The following is an 18,188-nucleotide window of genomic DNA, read 5'->3' on the forward strand; positions in this document are numbered from 1 at the left end:
AGGATGAAGATAATGAAAAAGAGGAAAACCCTAGAAAGGTCACTATAACTCTTTCTGATGCTTTATAATAAAGTTTAAAATGCATTTTCCCATATATTTTCTTATTTTGATTCTCACAACAACCATAGGGAATAAGCAGTAGGAGTATAGTTAATCCCAGTTACCTTGATGAAGAAACAGACGAGGTGCATTAACTGACTTACCTGGGACACACATCTTAAGGAGCAGAGCCGGCTCTGTGGAAGGCTTTCTGACTCCACTCAGTGCTCACTCCAGTTCTGCTGTGAGGCTTGGAAAGCAGTTTGTTTACATGCTATGGATAAGTTTTGAATAAATACTATTGATATTTATGGGGTAGGCAGCAAAGTGGAACTCAATCTTTGGTTACCATTTCAAAGGGAATTTCCCTTAATGTAAAGAGTAGAGGAATAATGCTCTTGAATTTAAAGGAAAGTTATGCTCATGACCAGATTTTAGAAAGGAAGAACTATTATTTCCCTGTTTTCTAAAAATGTAATGAATGCCCAGTAGCTTTATGATATATTTATACAATCCATTTTCTCTTTGTGTTTCTTTAATCTATATTTAAATATTTTGTTTGATCATAAAATGATAATCTGTATCAAATTGTATTTGTTAATTGACTTGAAATTTATTATTTTTACTTTGGTGTAATGGATAAATGAACCCTCTCCTCTGAGATTACAGTTTGTTGACTGCTTTCAGATTTATGTCCCAAATAAACCAATTGGATTTCTTTGTTAGACATTTAAGTTGCTTTTTTTAAATGACCAGTGTCTTTTTCTTTAAAAGTCTAGATTTAAATTTTTGATTTCACTATGCAAATTAATTCTTCAAGTTATGTTGATTTCCTGGTTCCCATTAAAATTCTTCTAGAACCAACTGTGGAAATAGGCTAATATTTCAAGCAAGGAATACTAAAACATTTATGAAAGCAATTTTTAAAAAATTGCCTATAAAACATGAACAAAGTGAAAATGGAATTTTAGTTTGAGATGCTGTTTTCTACATTTGGTTACTAATAGTTTGCTTTGCTCAGTTTCTTAGGGTGAACAAGCAGCTTTGGGCAACAGGCCAAATGACCACTTTGGTATTTACAATTCACATATCATTTCATGTTTTACAGTCTGGGAAAGGTCTCTGAAAGAAAAATGGAATGCCAAGTCCGTGTATGTGGTTGGAAATGCTACTGCTTCTTTAGGTAAGGAGTCAAGGTAAAAATAAAACAACAAAAAATGGCTTAGCCTTTTGAGTTTTAAAAAACACTTTAACTCAGTTTAAAAATATTAGTTTTTGCTTATTAAATTTGCAAAAATTAATTAAATATACGATACTACTGATAAGAATGCAGTGAAACAAATATAATCAAACGTTTCCAAATGGCATTAAAAACTGGTTTACATCTTTTGAGAACCACTTGGTCAGTATGTATGCAAATGCTTGATTAAAATGTTTGCACCCTTTGGCTGACTAATTCCATTGTGAATGTACATAATGCCACTGAGTTATGCACTTAGTGATTAAAATGACAAATTTTATGTTATATTTTTACTATAATTTTTTTAAAAGCCTAAATCTCCAAATAGTGATACTATAGTTGGTTTTTATAGTTTTCTTAATATTTTGTGCATTTTTCCAGTCTCGAGTCTATTTATTTTTCTTAAAGCATAAAATGTAAATAGTAATCATTAAAAATTAACATTAAGCATTTTAAATACTTAAAACAATGCTTAGCAATTGTCATAAGTTAGCCTGTAACTTTGCTTCAGAACAGTTCAATTCGTCCAGTGAATTTGAAAATATTAGAGGAATGTATGAGTGAAAATAGTTTAAGAATTAAAAGCACATTTTCCAGAGAACAAAATGAGATGGGGAAGAAACCAGCTGGGAGTTGCTAAGCTAATTAAAAGATGATTCCTAGATCTTCTGAGCAGCATGACTTTTACCACAAGCTCAGCAGATCAGCCAGGGAAAGGGAATCAGTGGCTTGGTTGCCAAGGAAACCATCTTCCCTCCCGCACATCTCTCTCCAAAAATAAGTGAAGAATTTGCTTCTTACTTTCTTTTATCATTTTTTCCTGAATGAGAAGAGAAAAGAAAATAGACAGTTTCTTTCATTCTCTATATTTCCTACCAAAAACTCAACTATCCAATATACAGTATATTTGTACATTTTCCAAACTTTCACACATTCTCTGATAAGCAAACATTTTGAGCATCACATGCCCTTCAGTTTGATTTCAGTAGCATCACTATGCATTTTGCTGTCACTGTCCTGTCATATGAGAAGAAAACGAGAAAAAAGACTATGGTGATACAATGATGAGCATCTATGTATTGAGACTTAGAGTGGCTGAGAGTGGACCATATCAAGTGCAGCACAAGCAGCAGGGCCTTGGTCTCAGTTAGGCACTCACTGGACGCAGTCTGGTCCCTGTTTATTCAGTTGCAAAGGAAAAGGACATGTTCTAAATGCAGGGAACATATTATCAAAGGAGAGAGGAAATTAAAAATGTTGTAACTTTTAAAAATGTCTTTGAAAGGAAACCACATTTTTCCTTGACATGAAAGTCAATCACCCAACTTTGAACATTCTATTTTAGCTCACCTTTTCAGATATAATAATGCACAAAGGAGCTCTTTTGAGTAGGTACAGGGAGGAGGCATTGCTTGAACTCTCTGAGGTTTCTGTTCAACTAGAATCTCAGCAGGAGCCTGGAGAGTTATCAGAAGTTGAGCACCAACAGCTGGGAGGAGACCGGGCCCAATGTATTATCTTTGCTGTGTAGCAAATTACCCCCATATTACCCCAAAACTTACTAGCTAGAAACAAGCATTTATCATCTCAATGTTTCTGTGGGCCAGAATCTGGGCATGATTTAGTGGGCTTCTCTGTAACCAGGCCATAGTCAAGCTGGTGGTCAGGGCTACAGACATCTTGAGGCTTGACTTGAGGGAGGGTCTGCTTCCAGAATCACTCACATAGCTGTCAGTGGGCCTCAGAAGATCTGCTTCCCAGCTCACTCACATGGGCCTCTCGAGAGGGCTACCTAAGACATGGCAGCTGGCTTCCCCTCTCACAAGGCAATCCAAGAGAGAGCGAAAGAGAGTGCCTACCACTGAAGCCACAGTCTTTTTATAACCTAATTTTGGAAGTGGCATCCATTTCTTCTGCCATTTCTTTTTGCTTGAATCAAGTAAGTCCAGCCCACACTCAAGCGGAGGGATGACACGGGCATGGATCACAGGGATCATTAGGAGCCACTTTCCACTGCCCACAAGCCCTCTAGTCAAGAGCTGCCCCTGGCTCCCTAGAGCCTGGGAATCAGGTTAGGAACGTTGGACATTTGAAGCAAAGAGAAGACAAGGTAGACATATTTCTTGAAGTAGAAATGAAAACAAGCGTCCAGTGAATAGCAAGGGATTTGGGTGTGGAAGTCCCGTGAGAGAAGATGCCAGTATTTCTTTGTAAGTGTTGCAAGCTGACATAATTTTACAGGTATTATTGATTAATAATGGATGGCAAAAAGTACATGCTGGCTGGGTGCAGTGGCTCACACCTGTAATCCTATCACTTTGGGAGGCGGAAGCAGGCAGATCACTTGAACTCAGGAGTTCAAGATCAGCCTGGGCAACATGGCGAAACCCTTTCTCTATTTATTTGAAAATAAATTTAAAATAAATAAATAAATTTTTTTCAAAAGTACATGCTATGTAACATTATACAGTAAGTCCTCACTTGACATTGTTCATAGGTTCTTGGAAACTGCCACTTCAAGTGAAATTATGTATAATGAAACAAATTTTTTTTTCCTTATCAATGTTGTAATGAAAACATGTTGAATGAAACGATGTTATTCAAGGACCTGCTGTATGTCGTTTCACTTACAGTGGCAATTTCCAAGAATCTATTGTTGACATTAAGTGAGGACTTACTGTACTTGGTCTACATAAAATCTCCTGACAACATTATTTGGTTCAATAATATATGCATATTTTAATAACATTTTAATTTTTATTGAAGAAGCAAAGATGGTTGGCTTGTGGTTTGATACCTTGCAACTCAGCCAGCCATATCCTAGGGAAGCCTTCCATTTGGCTGCCCAAAGGTCAGGTGCCCCAACTTTCCCATCGATTGCAAGGTTGGATCCACGCGCCATTTAGTAGGCACTGTTGCTTGGCCTTGTAAACCCAGACCAGTGATGTCACAGAAGATAGCTTAGCAATTAACAACTTGGAATTCATAACACAGAAAGACTCTTTGTACCAGCCTGGGCAACATGGTGAGATCTCTTCTCTACCAAAAATTAGCCAAACTTGGTAGTACATTCTTATAGTCCCTTTAACTGTGGCAGTCAGTGTCTTAACCTCTCAGATGTAAAACATACTCTCTGGAAGGTTTATTTAACACAGTTGGAGATAATTTGAAGTTTCACTGTCAGCTTTTACTTGGGCAGGGCGCTTAAGATGGGCTTGCCCAGCCAGAGTGTTGGTTGAAATGTCGTACTGACTTGAAGCAGAGTTGGTCTTGCCACATGCAGGGACTGAGACCTTAGACCAAATATGCATTCCCTAAACATTTCTTGAGAGCCATGTGTGGACTGTAGGGTGAACCAGGTAGCCCCAGTCTCTGCCCTCACGAATAGAGCTGACCGCTGCTTAATAGCTTCCTTCTCTCTCAAGTACAGTAGTAATTGTTTTGCTCACAGGGTTGTGGTGTGAGGATCAAATGAGCAAGTTTTTACTTTGTTATCAGCAAAGCTATATATGAGAGTTAGTGTTCTGGTTATGGTTATTATTGTTTCATTACTTGGGAAAAATGCATATTTATGTCAATATTGATTACCAGCGTCACTGCTAAGTTCTTATGTCTCAATTCAGTTCCTGTGGGATTTTTACAGGTTTTTTTGTTTGCTTTTGTTTTTGATGCGTTTAGCTCTTCTAAACTCAGAGAGGAGGTCCAGCCTGAGTTGCCACGGTACCATAAGCAAGGGCTTAGTTCCTGAACTGAGTTACAGCTTTATTTTTCTTTGATTCAGCATGTTTTTAGTGATCCATAAGTTAAAAGCTGCTGGTGTTTTTATTAAAGCTGCCATTTGTTACTAACCAGCCTCTTGTGTGACACCTAAGTGGAAAGCCCACGGCACTTCCTTCCTCAGAGGCATTCCACATTCCTGTGAGCAGGTAGCAGTGTTGACTGAACCAGCCCCTGGGGCCTCCCTTCATCAGCATGCTTTGTGGAGTGGCCAAGTGTTTGCTGTCTGGAAAAGTGCAGGGGGAGCCTGGGTCTGGTAGCTTCTTACTTGGTTCATGAATAGGGGTCTCACAAAAGTGCTGGTATAGCCCCTCATCCTAAATGACTTGTATTTGTAGCGCTGTGGGTCTCTGTTAGCAGATTATTATGAAACCTTTCCTCCCCTTCCTTCCATTTTAGTCTGGCCATGTCAAGCCATGACACCTTTCTGGATGTGGTCTGGCCACATCCTCCCAACAAAATGAAGGCTCTGTAATGCCGATATCAAATGCCCATCATCTCCTTCCTGACTGAAGAGAAAACAGCCTTTGTTGAGCGCCTCCTAGATGGCAAGCAGTTTGGTTTTATTATCTGACACGATCCTTAAAACAGTTCCACATGGTTGGTGTTTCCCTCTCTTGTAGATGAGCTATGTGGGGCTCAGGGAAGCTAGTTAAGGCCTTACCCAGCCTACACAGCTGGGGTGCAGGTACCAGGACCTCATGCTTTCTCGTCTGAGCAGACACTTGCGATCTTCCCTCAGTGGCTTTCAAGAAAAGACATCCTCTATGTGATTTGTAAACTGCATACCTGTGTATTTGCACATTAAAAAATAACGTGGAACAAAAGGACTTCAATAACTGTGTTAAGAAATACATTTCTTTGTTGTTTTCCAGTGAGTAAAATTGGCCTGGATACAGCAGGAGAAACCTGTGGAAATGCAGAAAAGCTTGCAGAATATATTTGTTCCAGTAAGTAGAAAAAGATCACTCCAAATGAAGCCCATTTATTTTTTGTTGACTTCACAACCACTACCTAGGGAAAAGAGTATTTCCTCAGTGCATTCTTGGTGGTGAGATTGATTGGTGAGCAGCGTGTAACCCACTCTGGGACCATAGCCTGTTTGTATTTGTATATGTCTATACTTGTGTGAAATTTAGCCCACTTCCTTCTACCCCCTATACCAAAGAACTTGACTAGAACATAATACAAAATACAACATTTGGGAGATAAAACCAGAGGAGAGATCACTTAAGGGATTCCAAAGAGAGCAGAGGCAGGAGGTGTGAGTGGGTGCTGTCCCCTTCCCGAGGACTGTCCTTTCCCTTCTCAGGAGCAACTTCCGTCTCTGAATTCCCTCCCCCAGCTTGCTCCCAGGTAAAGAGCTGACTCATCATTGGGCTGTCTGTGGACTTGGATTTAAAATGGCACTTGTTCTAGGGGTGTTAGCATTTAAATGGGGACTTAGTCTTAAACTAATTATGGAATTTTAGGCTTCAGAAGATAGATAGGCAAAAATTCTTGGAGCAAGAGGGATGGGAAGGCTGAACATCTACTTGTAGGTCAGCCCCACCTCTAAGATGCATCTCTCTTCCCCTCTCCTCCCTGCATGTCCAGTACAACCGCAAGCTCTTACACCCTTGTCATTTGACTCCTCCCTGCTGTAGGTATAAGATCATACACCCCCATGAGAGCACGAAGTAGAATCATCTTGTCTTAGATTGCTGAAGAGGAGGAAATCCAGGCTTTCCTAGAGATCATGAGCTAGCAAACTTCATCTGTTAAGGATATTTTAGGCTTTACAGGCAAATGGTCTGTCAGAACTACTAATCTCTGCAACAGAAGCATGAGAGCAGCCATAGGAAATACACAAACAATGGGCTTGGCTTTGACCCCAGGCTAGAGTTTTCTGACCCCTTTCTAAAATTGCCTGAGTGTCTGCTGAGCTGGGAGGCCAGGGTCAGATGAACTGCTGACAGCTGAGAGTTTCCTCTAAGGTGATCCCAGGAGAGGGGTATATGCCTTGGCCCTTGGGTGGTGAGATCAGGATGAGTGGTATAGGGAGAGAGTACACCTTAAATAGGTCTTTTTTTGGCTTCTGAAACAGTGATACATGGTTTTGTTTCTGGCAAAACAAAGTATTTGTGTTATAAAAAAAATACTCCTAAAGGTGATGTGTTGGCCTTTCTTGACTTGCAAACTTGTACACTAATGTCTTATAAGGCATTACTTATAAGTCTTCCTGCCATAAGTCATTGCTGTTGCCTGAAGGTTCCCTAGCTTATATTTTTCTGTGTGTTACTGTGAGCTTGTTCTAGAGAAAGCCCTGCATCTTTTTCTACACTGTGGTCTGAGGATCCCTGGAGCTCAGTTAGGCCCCCGACAGAGTCATCTGGGTTGGGGGTGGCAGTGAGCAGTCAGGGAACAGCAGAAATACTGCTGGGCTCAGTGGATCCTTCCCAAGTTCTCCAATTCTCCTTTTTTCTCTTTTCTAATTTCTTTTAAAAATAACTTCTTTGCACCTTTCCTGAGTCACTGTATGCTCTTTGTTAACATTGAAGACTAGCATTTACTGAGTGCCCAGCGTGTCTCAGGTACATAGACATGTGGCCTGTATGATGTCATTTAATCTTCACCATCACCCCATGGAGTCAGAATCATGTCCATTGCAAGCTGTGCTGTCCAGTACAGTAGGCACTAGCCACATATGGCTATTTAAATGTAAATGTAAATTAATTGAAATTAAATACAATTGAAAATTTAGTTCTTCAGTCACACTGGGCATGTTTCACAAGCTCAGTTGTCACTGTATCCAGTGGCACCAAATTGGACCACACAGAACATTCCCATCATCACCAAAAGTTCTTTCTGACTGTGCTGCTATAGAGACTCTTGGGGGACCAAGACCCAGATCTTGTCAAAGGTCACAAGCTATGAAGTGGCAGGCTGGAAGTCACACTCAGCACGGCAAGGCCACTGCTCATCCCATGGCCTGTCACATTCAGAGGCCTGACTGGCACCTGCCCCATGCCAACCTGCCCTCAAGGAGATGCTGGCCGAGCACCTCCATCCAATCTGATTTAGAGTGACTGGGACTCCTGCAGGGGTGAAGACATAAGTGTGCTTGACTCTGCGCTTGACTCTGGTGGGCAGAGGCTTAAGGAGCCTCCAGTTTAGAGGAACTACAAGGGCCTTTTCTGGCCACTCAGATTAATAAGCTGTAGTCCCAGAGTGTTTCAGCCACTTGGCAATCCTGAGCCTGTGCCCTCCTTAGTTCAGTGGATGTGCATTCATCGGCTCGGACAGGGCTTTCAGGCATTAATGCATTGACTGATGCCTCTTGCCCCACCCCCCATATTCCTTCCCACATCACAGGAAAACAAGTCAGTTTAATATGGTTTGGCAGATGTTTACCCAGGAGCACTTGTGTACCAGGCCCTTTGCAGGGCGTTGGGACTGAAGAGGAGTTTGACTCCATTCCTGTCTTTTGGAAGTTCCCAGCCTAGCTGGGGCTGGAGGTGGGGATAGGGTGGGGAGCACAGACATCAGTAACCATTATAAGGCAGGGTGGATTAAGTGACCAGAAGAGGTATGAACAGTTTTTGTATGGTGGGCCTGCTATTAAGATATCTGTTTCTACCTGTAAAACACTCAGGATACCAAATAGGTGGGGTTTTTCCTCATATCAATGACCAGTTCTCCAATGCTCCAGATAACAGCTGGGTGTCCTACAACTTAATTTTGACATTACCCAGAATTAACCCAGACCCCACAGCTTTAAGGGCTCAGTCTTAGCAAACTGTCCCCCACTTTAGATACAAGTATTGGATGCTGAGGGACCTCTGTCCAAGTTGGCTACAAGTCAGGAGTTCCCACGACTCCCTACTCAGGTTCAGTAATTTGCTAGAATGGCTCACAGAACTCAGGGAAACACTTATGTGTACTGATTTTTATAAAGGAGATAACAAGGACACAGATAAACAGCCAGATGAAGAGGTCTGGAAGGGTCCTGAGCACACAGGAGCTTCTGCCCCCATGGAGTTGGGGGGCACCACCCTCCTGGCACGCGGATGTGTTCACCAACCCAGAAGCTCTCTAAACTCATAGTTGAGGGATTTTATGGAGGTTCCATTATGTAGGTACCACGATTAAATCATTGACCCCTGGTGACTAGCTCCATCTCCAATGCTTTGATCACATGGTTCCCCTCTGGTCTTCAGCCCCCATCCTGAAGCTTTCTAGGGGCCACCACCAGTCACCTCATTAGCATAAACTCCAGTATGGTTAAAAGGGGTTTATTATGGATAACAAAAGATGCTCCTCTCACCTCTAACGGGAAATTCCAAGAGTTTCAGAAGCTCTGTGCCAGGAACAGGGAGGAAAACGAAATATTTCCTCTTGTATCACAGTGTCATGACAGCGTGTCCAAAAGAAGGCAGAAGTCTTCAGGAAAGTCTGTACAAAAGGCATGGCCTCCTCTCCACAGAGAAGGGCAGGCCCTCCCTCAGGCAGTAGCCATGGCCAAGCCCTCCCACGCAGAGGGAGCCACTGAGCAGAGACGTGGAAGGAGAGGGTTTTCCTGGAAAGTACGGCATGGCAGGGGCAATGGGTGGCAAGCTGGGGAGCACTGAGTAGCCTCTGAGAGTTGACTGGAGCCCTGAGGCACCGGGCCTTACGTCAGCCCCTGCGGGTCAGATTCAGGCTGGATTGGTCCTCCCCAGGCCTAGACAGGAACACAACACTGCCTGCTCCCTCTTAGTGGGAGGGCATCCCTAGGTGCAGCCAGGATTGGGCCCAAAAGGCAGTCACTGGATTAGGACCCAGTTCTCTTGTTCCTGGGACTTTTTAGGAGTGTCTCTGAAATTTATCCCTTAAGTAAAAAGAGCATATTTTAAAACCTACAGAGGCATTGCAGTCTAAGAGCAGGGCCTGGGGTGCTGTGGCAGGTCTTGCCTTGAAGGGAGCCGTCTTCCCACAGCTCAACGTGCTCCAGGGCTTGCTGGCAGGCAGCTTCCACAGGGGTCCTGGAGGCTCTGGGGGCATAACAGAAATGCTTTAAGGGAGTTCGAGGGCCTGTTACAAGTCTGACATTGGCATTTTGTGCATGCCTCTAATTGTCTGACATATTGTGGTACTGAGCTGTGACATGGGAATGATTACTAGACCTGCTTTTGCTCATGAAGAAACTGAGCTGAGAGAGGGAAAACTTGGCAATAGGAACAGAGCCAATAGTGCTAGGCTGGGGCTCAAGCCTAGGACTGGCTGACTCCAAAGCTCTGCCTGTTTCCCTTGCTCTGTGTTCTTCTGAAAGGTGCTTAGTCCAAGTCTAAAATATGCTCAATTCTCTTCCATCAGGTGAAGAAGTCAAAGGAATCTTTTGAAGTGAAGAAAGTGGGTTCTAGGAGCTCATCCCACTAGTTTGTGGGTTTGGACATGCCCTTATGCTGATGAATCATTGGAGTAATATCTGGGGTTTAGCCACATCCTTGGTGGCAAGGCGGTGGGGAAAGCCCCTGAGGATGAGGCCAGCCCGAGCCCCAAGGGAAAGGGGCTGCTGGGACCCCCTGACCTCACTTCATCTCCAGGAGCGCACAGGGCCTCACACAGATGCCTCCGTCTGCACCGCTGGGAGTTCGTGCCATCTCAGACCTACCCTCCCTACCTGGGCTGTACATAAAGAGATACTGCTAGGCTTTCTCTAGAACATTTCATGAGCCAGCACTGTGAGACATTTTCAAGCTAAAAACATACAGTTCAGGAGAGTGTAATCTGTGGTAGAAAGTGTTCACCGTTCACTGCTAGTGAAGACGGTTGACCCTGTCCTTCTCTGGCCACTTGTGCCACATGGTGTTCTTGGGAGAGGCGTCTCCATGCTCCAGTGTGGAGAAGCCCTCTGGAGGCCAATTCAAAGAGCATCTGAGGCTAAGCAGCCGAAAGGAAAAGACCTGATGGCCAACATGTTGCTTTCTGTGGAATGTTCCAGACTGCATTGCTGGGGGTCATTTTCTTTAACAGCAGCCTAGACACATAGTGACTCTCTTCTATGCAGCCAGGTGTTGAAATAGCTGCAGGGAAACCACAAGACAGTTGTTCCAGCTTTCTGGATCAGAGAGCACTGGTTGGGCCCCGTGCCGTGTGGTCCCAGCCGCATGGGATTGCTTCTCAGGTCATGGAGCCGCACACCAGTGTGGAGGGTTCATTCCAGGGGCTCCTGGTACAGGATGCAGATGGGTCTTGTCTGCCTCCAGGCTTTTTGTTTCTAATGTTTCTAGGGAGTCACCATCACAGCATTAAATGGTATCAAAGCCCTTCTTTTAAAAATGTAGAAATAAATGTAAATGGTAGATCTTGACATTGCTTGTGGGATTAAGATCTACAAAGAATAATAATTATTTCTGTGGGTGGCTGACTATTAGCTCTTTAATAGAATAGGTGGCTCCTGCGTGTTTTCAGTGAAGAGATTGAGCTGTACCCACAGTTTGTTTGTAAGGAGACAGAAGTGAACCTCTGAGTCGTTGTTCGTTAGAAGACCAGAACCATCAGGCTGGTGTCCCTGCTTTGCAAACACAAGGCAGAAGAGATCAGTGTCACTTTTGAGTGATCACATTGGTGTTTCAGTTAACTGACTCAAGGCTTGGTTGGATAGATATTAACATATTCTGACCTTATCTGGGAGAATACTGGTCTACATTCTTTGCAAAGCTTCTGCTATTTCCTCTAATTTATTACCAGCATATCTATGGGTCCTAATAAATCTTCCATTTGCAATTAGAATATCCAAATAAAAATCCATGTTGACTGCTAATAAGGACCTTCACCTTGGCTTTACCAAGGCATTAATGATTTTTTTTCTCAGTAAACTTTGATGCCTGATTTTAAAAGCTAAAAATCTACCTCCAATGCTTGTAGTAAACAGGCCGATTCATAGCTATGCCTATTTATTTTAGTTAACACTTACTACTTTGTGGCAGGCACTATTGTAAGTGCTTAAAGCTATTAATCCATTTAATCTGATAACTCATTGTTCTGATAGATTCTCCTTTGTTCCCAGATATCTCCTGTAATGGGAAAGTAATTACACACTAAATGGTAAAAGGTAGAACACAGTATAACTTTTGAAAAGAGAGAAACTGTGTGGGCAGAAAGATTGCACTACAGTTTATTTGAAATGTCCTCCTGGATTGGGAAAGTTTCTGCAGCCCGGCAGACTTGCCAGGCTTTTCTTCCATTCCTCCAATCAGCCTCCTCATCCTTATTATCTGCACTCAGGCGCCCACTGTCTGCTCGAACTGATTCTCATGGCAGTGCCCAAGAGGGAGAAGTCATTGTAAACCTGGAAGTTGTTACTGTTTTACAGATGTGTGCATGTCCTTCAGTAAGATGACATTTTAAAAAGTCAGTCTCATTGATGCAGGACTTTTTGCTCCTTAATTCAGCTAAATCTGGGTTCTTGTCTCATGACCAGGAAAAATTAGGCATGTGGACACATTGAAGGGTGAGAAGGGCAGAATTTATTAAGTGAAAGGAAAGCTCTCGGCTGGGCGCAGTGGCTCACGCCTGTGATCCCAGCACTTTGGGAGGCCGAGGCAGGTGGATCACCTGAGGTCAGGAGTTTGAGACCAGGTCAGGAGTTCTGGCCAACATGGTGAAACCCCATCTCTACTGAAAATACAAAAATTACCTGGGCTTGGTGGCCACGTCTGTAATCCCAGCTACTCAGGAGGCTGAGGCAGGAGAATTGCATGAGCCCAGGAGGCAGAGGTTGCAGTGAGCCGAGATCGCGCCACTGCACTCCAGCCGGGGTGAAAGAGTGAGACTCCGTCGCAAAAAAAAAAAAAAAAGAAAGAAAGAAAGAAAAGCCCTCAACAAAGAGAGGGATTCTCCAAGCAGGTTTCTCCCTCATTATTGAATACCAGGGGTACCACACATGAGCTGATGAGGCCAGGCTCCTCCCCGCATAAGGCGCGAATCCTAGTGGCTCCGCCCTGTTCCCCCAGCACGCACATGAGGATGCCCAAGTAAGCCATAGGTAGTATCGGAAAAGGCAACATTTGATTGGTTAAAAGGCATTATTCAGAAAGAATCAATTGGGAAAGGGCAGACAAACGGGCAGACGTTCTGCCCCTGGGTCGCTGGTTTCATCCGGGACCAGCAATCTGGTCTTTCAGACTTCAGGCTGTTCTAGGCTTGAAGGTGAGGTCTCACCGGGGACCCTTCCCTATCTGCCTAGGCATTTGTCTGCCTCCTGCTTGTATCATCATTTTCTTAATTACCTACAGTGACTTTATCAAGCCCCCTCCTGAGCTGCGTAATAATAATACTCTGTTAGGATTTTCAGTGTTGTTACTCATCATCAGCCCAGACAGCCGAGAATTCCAGGCCTCCTTCCTGTTAAACGAATGGAGAGCAGAGCCTTTGAGCTCCATGATTCACTATTTTTATGTCAGCCTTAACCATCCCATTGGCCTGCTGGGGCTGAAGATAAATCCCCAGGCATTAAGCATATTCCAAAAGGGAATGACTCCTCTGTCTTTGGCTTTTCGAAGTGGGTTAGTTTTCAGGAATGTAGTTGTAGATCTCCCCTCACCAGCAGAGGAGGACTCAGCCAGGACATTCTCAAGTTTTTCTCCTTTCTGCTGACAGGGTGGTGTCTTTTCAGTGAAGTCAGCTGAGCTGGTTGGACATTTGTGGGCCCTGTGTGCCTGCAGAGCCAAGCTCTCTGCAAGGCACAGGTGGTGGAGAGACAGAGACAAGCAGCTGCCCTCAGGGAGCCCCATACCCCTTCAGCCCAGCCTTGTGAGTCAGAGATAAGAATGAGCAGCTCAGGACTCCACTGGACCCTCACAAGAGGTGCTGCCAAGGGAAGATTCCTGAATCTTTCCAAGGCCCCTTGCACACCTGTGGGGCTGGGCTTGCTGAAAAACTGGACCGTAGTTTTCTTACTGGATCCCCAGGAAGAGCTTTAGCCCCTAACATCTTCCACCGTGCACTCCCTAGCACACACATAGACACACAGAAACAGGGAAGAAAATTGCACCTGAACGTGGCTTTGAAAATATGTCTCTAGGGATGACTCAGCAGAGCATGAAAACATCTCCTCACAGTGGAAGAGAGAAATCAGCAGGCATCTATTAACGAATTTAACAATCTCCCAATTCATTATTTTCTTTTATGTTGGTACTGATATTTACGGAGAAGTTTAAATAAAGAAAACATTCACCAGTATGTAGCCTTTATACACTTGAAATTAAGTGGCCTGCAGTTATTCCTGTTGTTTGGCTGCTGCTTGCTAGAGATGGCACTGAATGGAAAGAGGTTGTTTTGCTCCTTCCTTCCTCTCATTGTAGTCACCAGAGAAGATGTGATCAGAGAGATCATAAGGATGTGAGGAAATATACAACGTGTATGGACAACGCCCATTAAAATTTCTTATGTCTTACGGATGGATGTGGGGGGAAATGGCTGGTTCTACTAAAATGCTGTGTTTTCAGATTTGGGGAAGATTCTGGCATTTGACAACGCATCAGCTTTTTTGGACAGTATCGTTGCAAATTGGCGTTCAAATCCTATGCTGTCCTCACTATTCTGCAAAGAGTTAAGGGCTGAAAATGCCCTTAAGTCTTCCCAGAGTGGAGATGCTGGGAGCAGAGGTAGTGGTGAAAGGACAGGCAGGCCATTCTTAGCAGGCTTCTCGCTCTAAGGCCTGTGCAGTCGCCTTTTGGCACTTGGCCTAGTGGCTGTTGGTGTAGCTAGAAGAGGAGTGGGCAGTCAGCTTGTCTTTGTTGGGGGTGGCTGCAGAGCCACTCCTGGCTGCCGGTTACCTGCTGCCTCCTGAGCGTGAGCCCTGGCTCATCCGGAGCCTCTTTAAAGGTAGAAAATGTTTGCCCCAGTGCCAGTCGGCACCAGGCCTGTTCTTTACCTTCCTGACTTAGTTAAGGTGCAAAGTCTGCCTTTAAATAGCGACTGCAGGCTAGGCGGTCACTTCAGGATCAGAGGGAGTTAAAAGCATGTGGCTAACTTGTTTGTGTGGATGTTCATTTTCTGAGCACCTCCACACACATTACCTCTTATGATCTTCATCTAACAACCCTTCGAGTTCAGCAAGGTAGCAGGTGCTCTTCCTGTTTACAGATGCTGAAACTGAGTCCTAGAAGCAGAGCCAGGCCTGGAGCCCAGGGCTGCTTCCCCCTTCCCAAAGCCGCCCCTCCCCATTCCCCTGTGCACAGGGCCTGGCCCTGAGTTTTCACAAAGCCTGGTTATTTATTCACAGGGGAGTCCTCAGCACGGCCTCTTCTGTTTCCCTGTGGAAACCTCAAAAGAGAAATCCTGCCAAAAGCGCTCAAGGACAAAGGCAAGTAGAATGCTTTGACTGCATCCCTTACCACTCTGGGATCCACCAGGAGCCTTTGCAGTGATAGAAGTGGGTGGCCCTGCAGAGAGCACACAAGGGAGAGCAGGGCTGGGTTGGATAAGCCAGGCCAAGAGAGGCAGAAACCATCCTCATGGGAAGAGTGGACGTGCAGTCTGCAGTTTCCTTTCTTTGGATCCACTCTTCTCAGCTTGTTTGGCTCAAGCTAGGAGCACACAGTGTGTCTCCAGTCCTTCACCGAGAGGACAGGAGATCGAGATGTGGAGGTGGCCCCTGGGCAGATAACTGAGATGACAAACCATAGAATTGTTTCCACATGTAGAAGAAAGTCTACAAATGTAGCCAATCTTATAATAGCATGCAGCGCCCTCCAGCCGAGCTGCACAAGCCCCACCTGCCCTCCAGCTCCACCTGCCGTGGCTCTCAAGACTGTCAGCGTCTAGAAACCAGTTCTTGCCTCTGAAGCATGTCGCTGTCCTTGACTCAGATGTCTTGGCTGTCACCTGCGCAACTTTTGCTGTCACATAGTTAGTCTGGGAGCAAAGTCTATCAGTGGTTTGGAGTACCAGCTTTCGGATGAGATAAAAACAGATTTGAATTCTCCCTCTTGCTGTTTATTAGCTATGTGAATGAAGGTAAGTGATGTAATCTCTCTGGGCATCAGTATCCTTATCTGTGAAATATGGTTATCTGTGCATAACCATGGTACCCGCCTCATAGAGGTGTTCAGAGATCATGTAGCATGACGCCTTGTTCTCCAAAGGCAAGCTCTTCATGGAACTATGACTGTTACTGTCTCTCCCAGGGTTTCGAAGCTCTAATAGTCCACATGAGCAGTGTGACCCAGGATGACCTTAGACCTTGTAACTTTCCCTCCATATTAAAATGGAGCTAGATCGTATCCCTTCTACCCATATCATCTGTCTTCTGAAGCTACCAGGAATAAAGGCAGAGGACATTAGGTAATAAGATCAGCAAAATCATTAGCTTTTCGGGAACAAGAAAATACCAGGATAAAATAAGAGAAAGCTTGGTCTCAGTTACCCGTAAAGAAATAATATATAAATCAGAGGTTTGATACTTCAGTTTATTTCTTTAGTTTTCGGGGATATGAAATGGCAATAGGTTGCTGTTTTATACTGAAGTTATCATTTCTTCTGAGAGAGTTTCCCATTTTATTTTCAGAAGCCTGAGTTTTCACTACTTTTCACCTACCATTTGGCTGTCCCTCATAAGTCAATATCTGATTGAAATTGCACGAGTCTCTTCAGTGCCTGGCACCTCATCACCAGCCCTGAAAACCCCTGGGAATGTTCAGAGTCGCTGAATGGCACAGGGAGGAATGTGGGAAAGTCCACGGCTTAATCAGTTCATGTACAAGTGGACACACTGAGGCCCAGAGAGGGGACGCGTGGCCATGTGGAGGCACAGCTGGAGTGCAGCCGGGGATCTGGACTCCAGGCCTCTCCCAAGAGCTGCCCTTCCTACACTTGCTGGTGTCATGCAACCTGTCTGTGTGGGATCCATGGAGTGACTAGGGACGGCCTTGTGTGGACAAACCTACATAAGCCTGGGAACAAAAGACATTCTGGGTACAAATGAAGGCTTTGGTTTCTGGGCCTTTGTTCTTTTTCTGCCGTCTCAGCCTCATCTTCCACAGGACCACTCCACAGCATTCAGCAGGCTGCAGAGGGCTATTCAAGGCCTCTCTGCTAAGTCTGGCCTCTCAGCTTCCAGGCAGCTGGTTCCAGGAGGGTGGTGCTCTATTGGGAGGTTTCACCAACTGTGCTGTGAAGTGGTGGAGGCCCCATTGTGTGCCCAGTGCGGTAAAGTCTTTCCTGCTTTTGATTGTGCCCAGGGATTGCCATGGAAAGCATAACTGTGTATCAGACAATTCCACACCCGGGAATCCAAGGGAACCTGAACAGCTACTATTCCCAGCAGGTACATGGCGTTTCGGGGGAGAGTTCTGGTAGGGTGGGTGCCCAGGTGGGGAAGCACAGGGTGAAGGGCACAAGCTGACAGATGTTGGTTCTATATGTGGTTTCACTGTCACCTGCATGCCTTTTCCTGTCACGTAGTTGGTCTGGGATTCTAGAATTAGGAATGGAAACAATTTTGTGGTTGTTTCATGAAATGTCTATTGCAAGCTGGTTTGAAATCAGTGATTTCAGTAAGAGGTGCTTGTGGTAGGTGATCTATGAAACCTCCCTGTTTGGAGAGATTAATGTGGTGACTTTGAGGAAGTGGTAAGTTTTTATAGGGGTTAAACGAGATAATTTACGCAAAGCTTTTTGTACAGCATCGAAGATACATACAACCCTGAGGTAAATAGTGGCCTTGATGTTATCATTGCTATTCATCATACGGGGGTGCTGGTGGAGCTGGAGGGGCAGACACTGAAAAGGGAGGCTGGGCCCATAGTGGGAAGAGCTGACAGTGGCCACCAAGGAGTCTGGATTGAATTTGGGAGTCCATGGGGACTGTTGGAGGACTCAGGCAGGAGAATGGATAGCTCTTGCTTGAGTTCCTTGATGTCTTCAGCATTTATATGCAGTAAAACACCTCCCTTTCCTCTCCCAAGACAGGCTTCTGAATGTATTGCCTGGTATTGGGAGGGCCTGATAGGACAAACCAAATGCAGAAAGGCCAGGCAGGCTCGTCTGCTTGCTCTACTTCCAGAGGGAGGGAGCATTGACAGGGAGCCAGCACTGCCTCACACCACTGCCTCATGTGATCAGTGCCATATGACCGCAGGAGCTAGAGGCATTGTCTAGACTGCTG

General features: G+C 44.7%; 1 protein-coding gene across 4 annotated transcripts in view; it reads left to right on the top strand.

Moving 5' to 3' along the window:
* Window positions 1-18,188, top strand: part of UROS (uroporphyrinogen III synthase) — a 38,664-nt gene that overhangs the window by 13,751 nt on the left and 6,725 nt on the right. For 3 of the 4 annotated variants that reach the window (XM_030805613.1, XM_030805598.1, XM_030805588.1), the window contains 4 exons: window positions 1,148-1,222; window positions 5,932-6,006; window positions 15,306-15,386; window positions 17,263-17,348. In XM_030805613.1, coding sequence (XP_030661473.1) covers window positions 1,148-1,222; window positions 5,932-6,006; window positions 15,306-15,386; window positions 17,263-17,348 — 317 coding nt within the window. The remainder of the gene's footprint in view (window positions 1-1,147; window positions 1,223-5,931; window positions 6,007-15,305; window positions 15,387-17,262; window positions 17,349-18,188) is intronic. The other variant, XM_030805607.1, reaches the window with a different exon arrangement.

The sequence above is a fragment of the Nomascus leucogenys genome, chromosome 3, assembly GCF_006542625.1.
Source record: "Nomascus leucogenys isolate Asia chromosome 3, Asia_NLE_v1, whole genome shotgun sequence".
NCBI classification, from domain to species: domain Eukaryota; kingdom Metazoa; phylum Chordata; class Mammalia; order Primates; family Hylobatidae; genus Nomascus; species Nomascus leucogenys.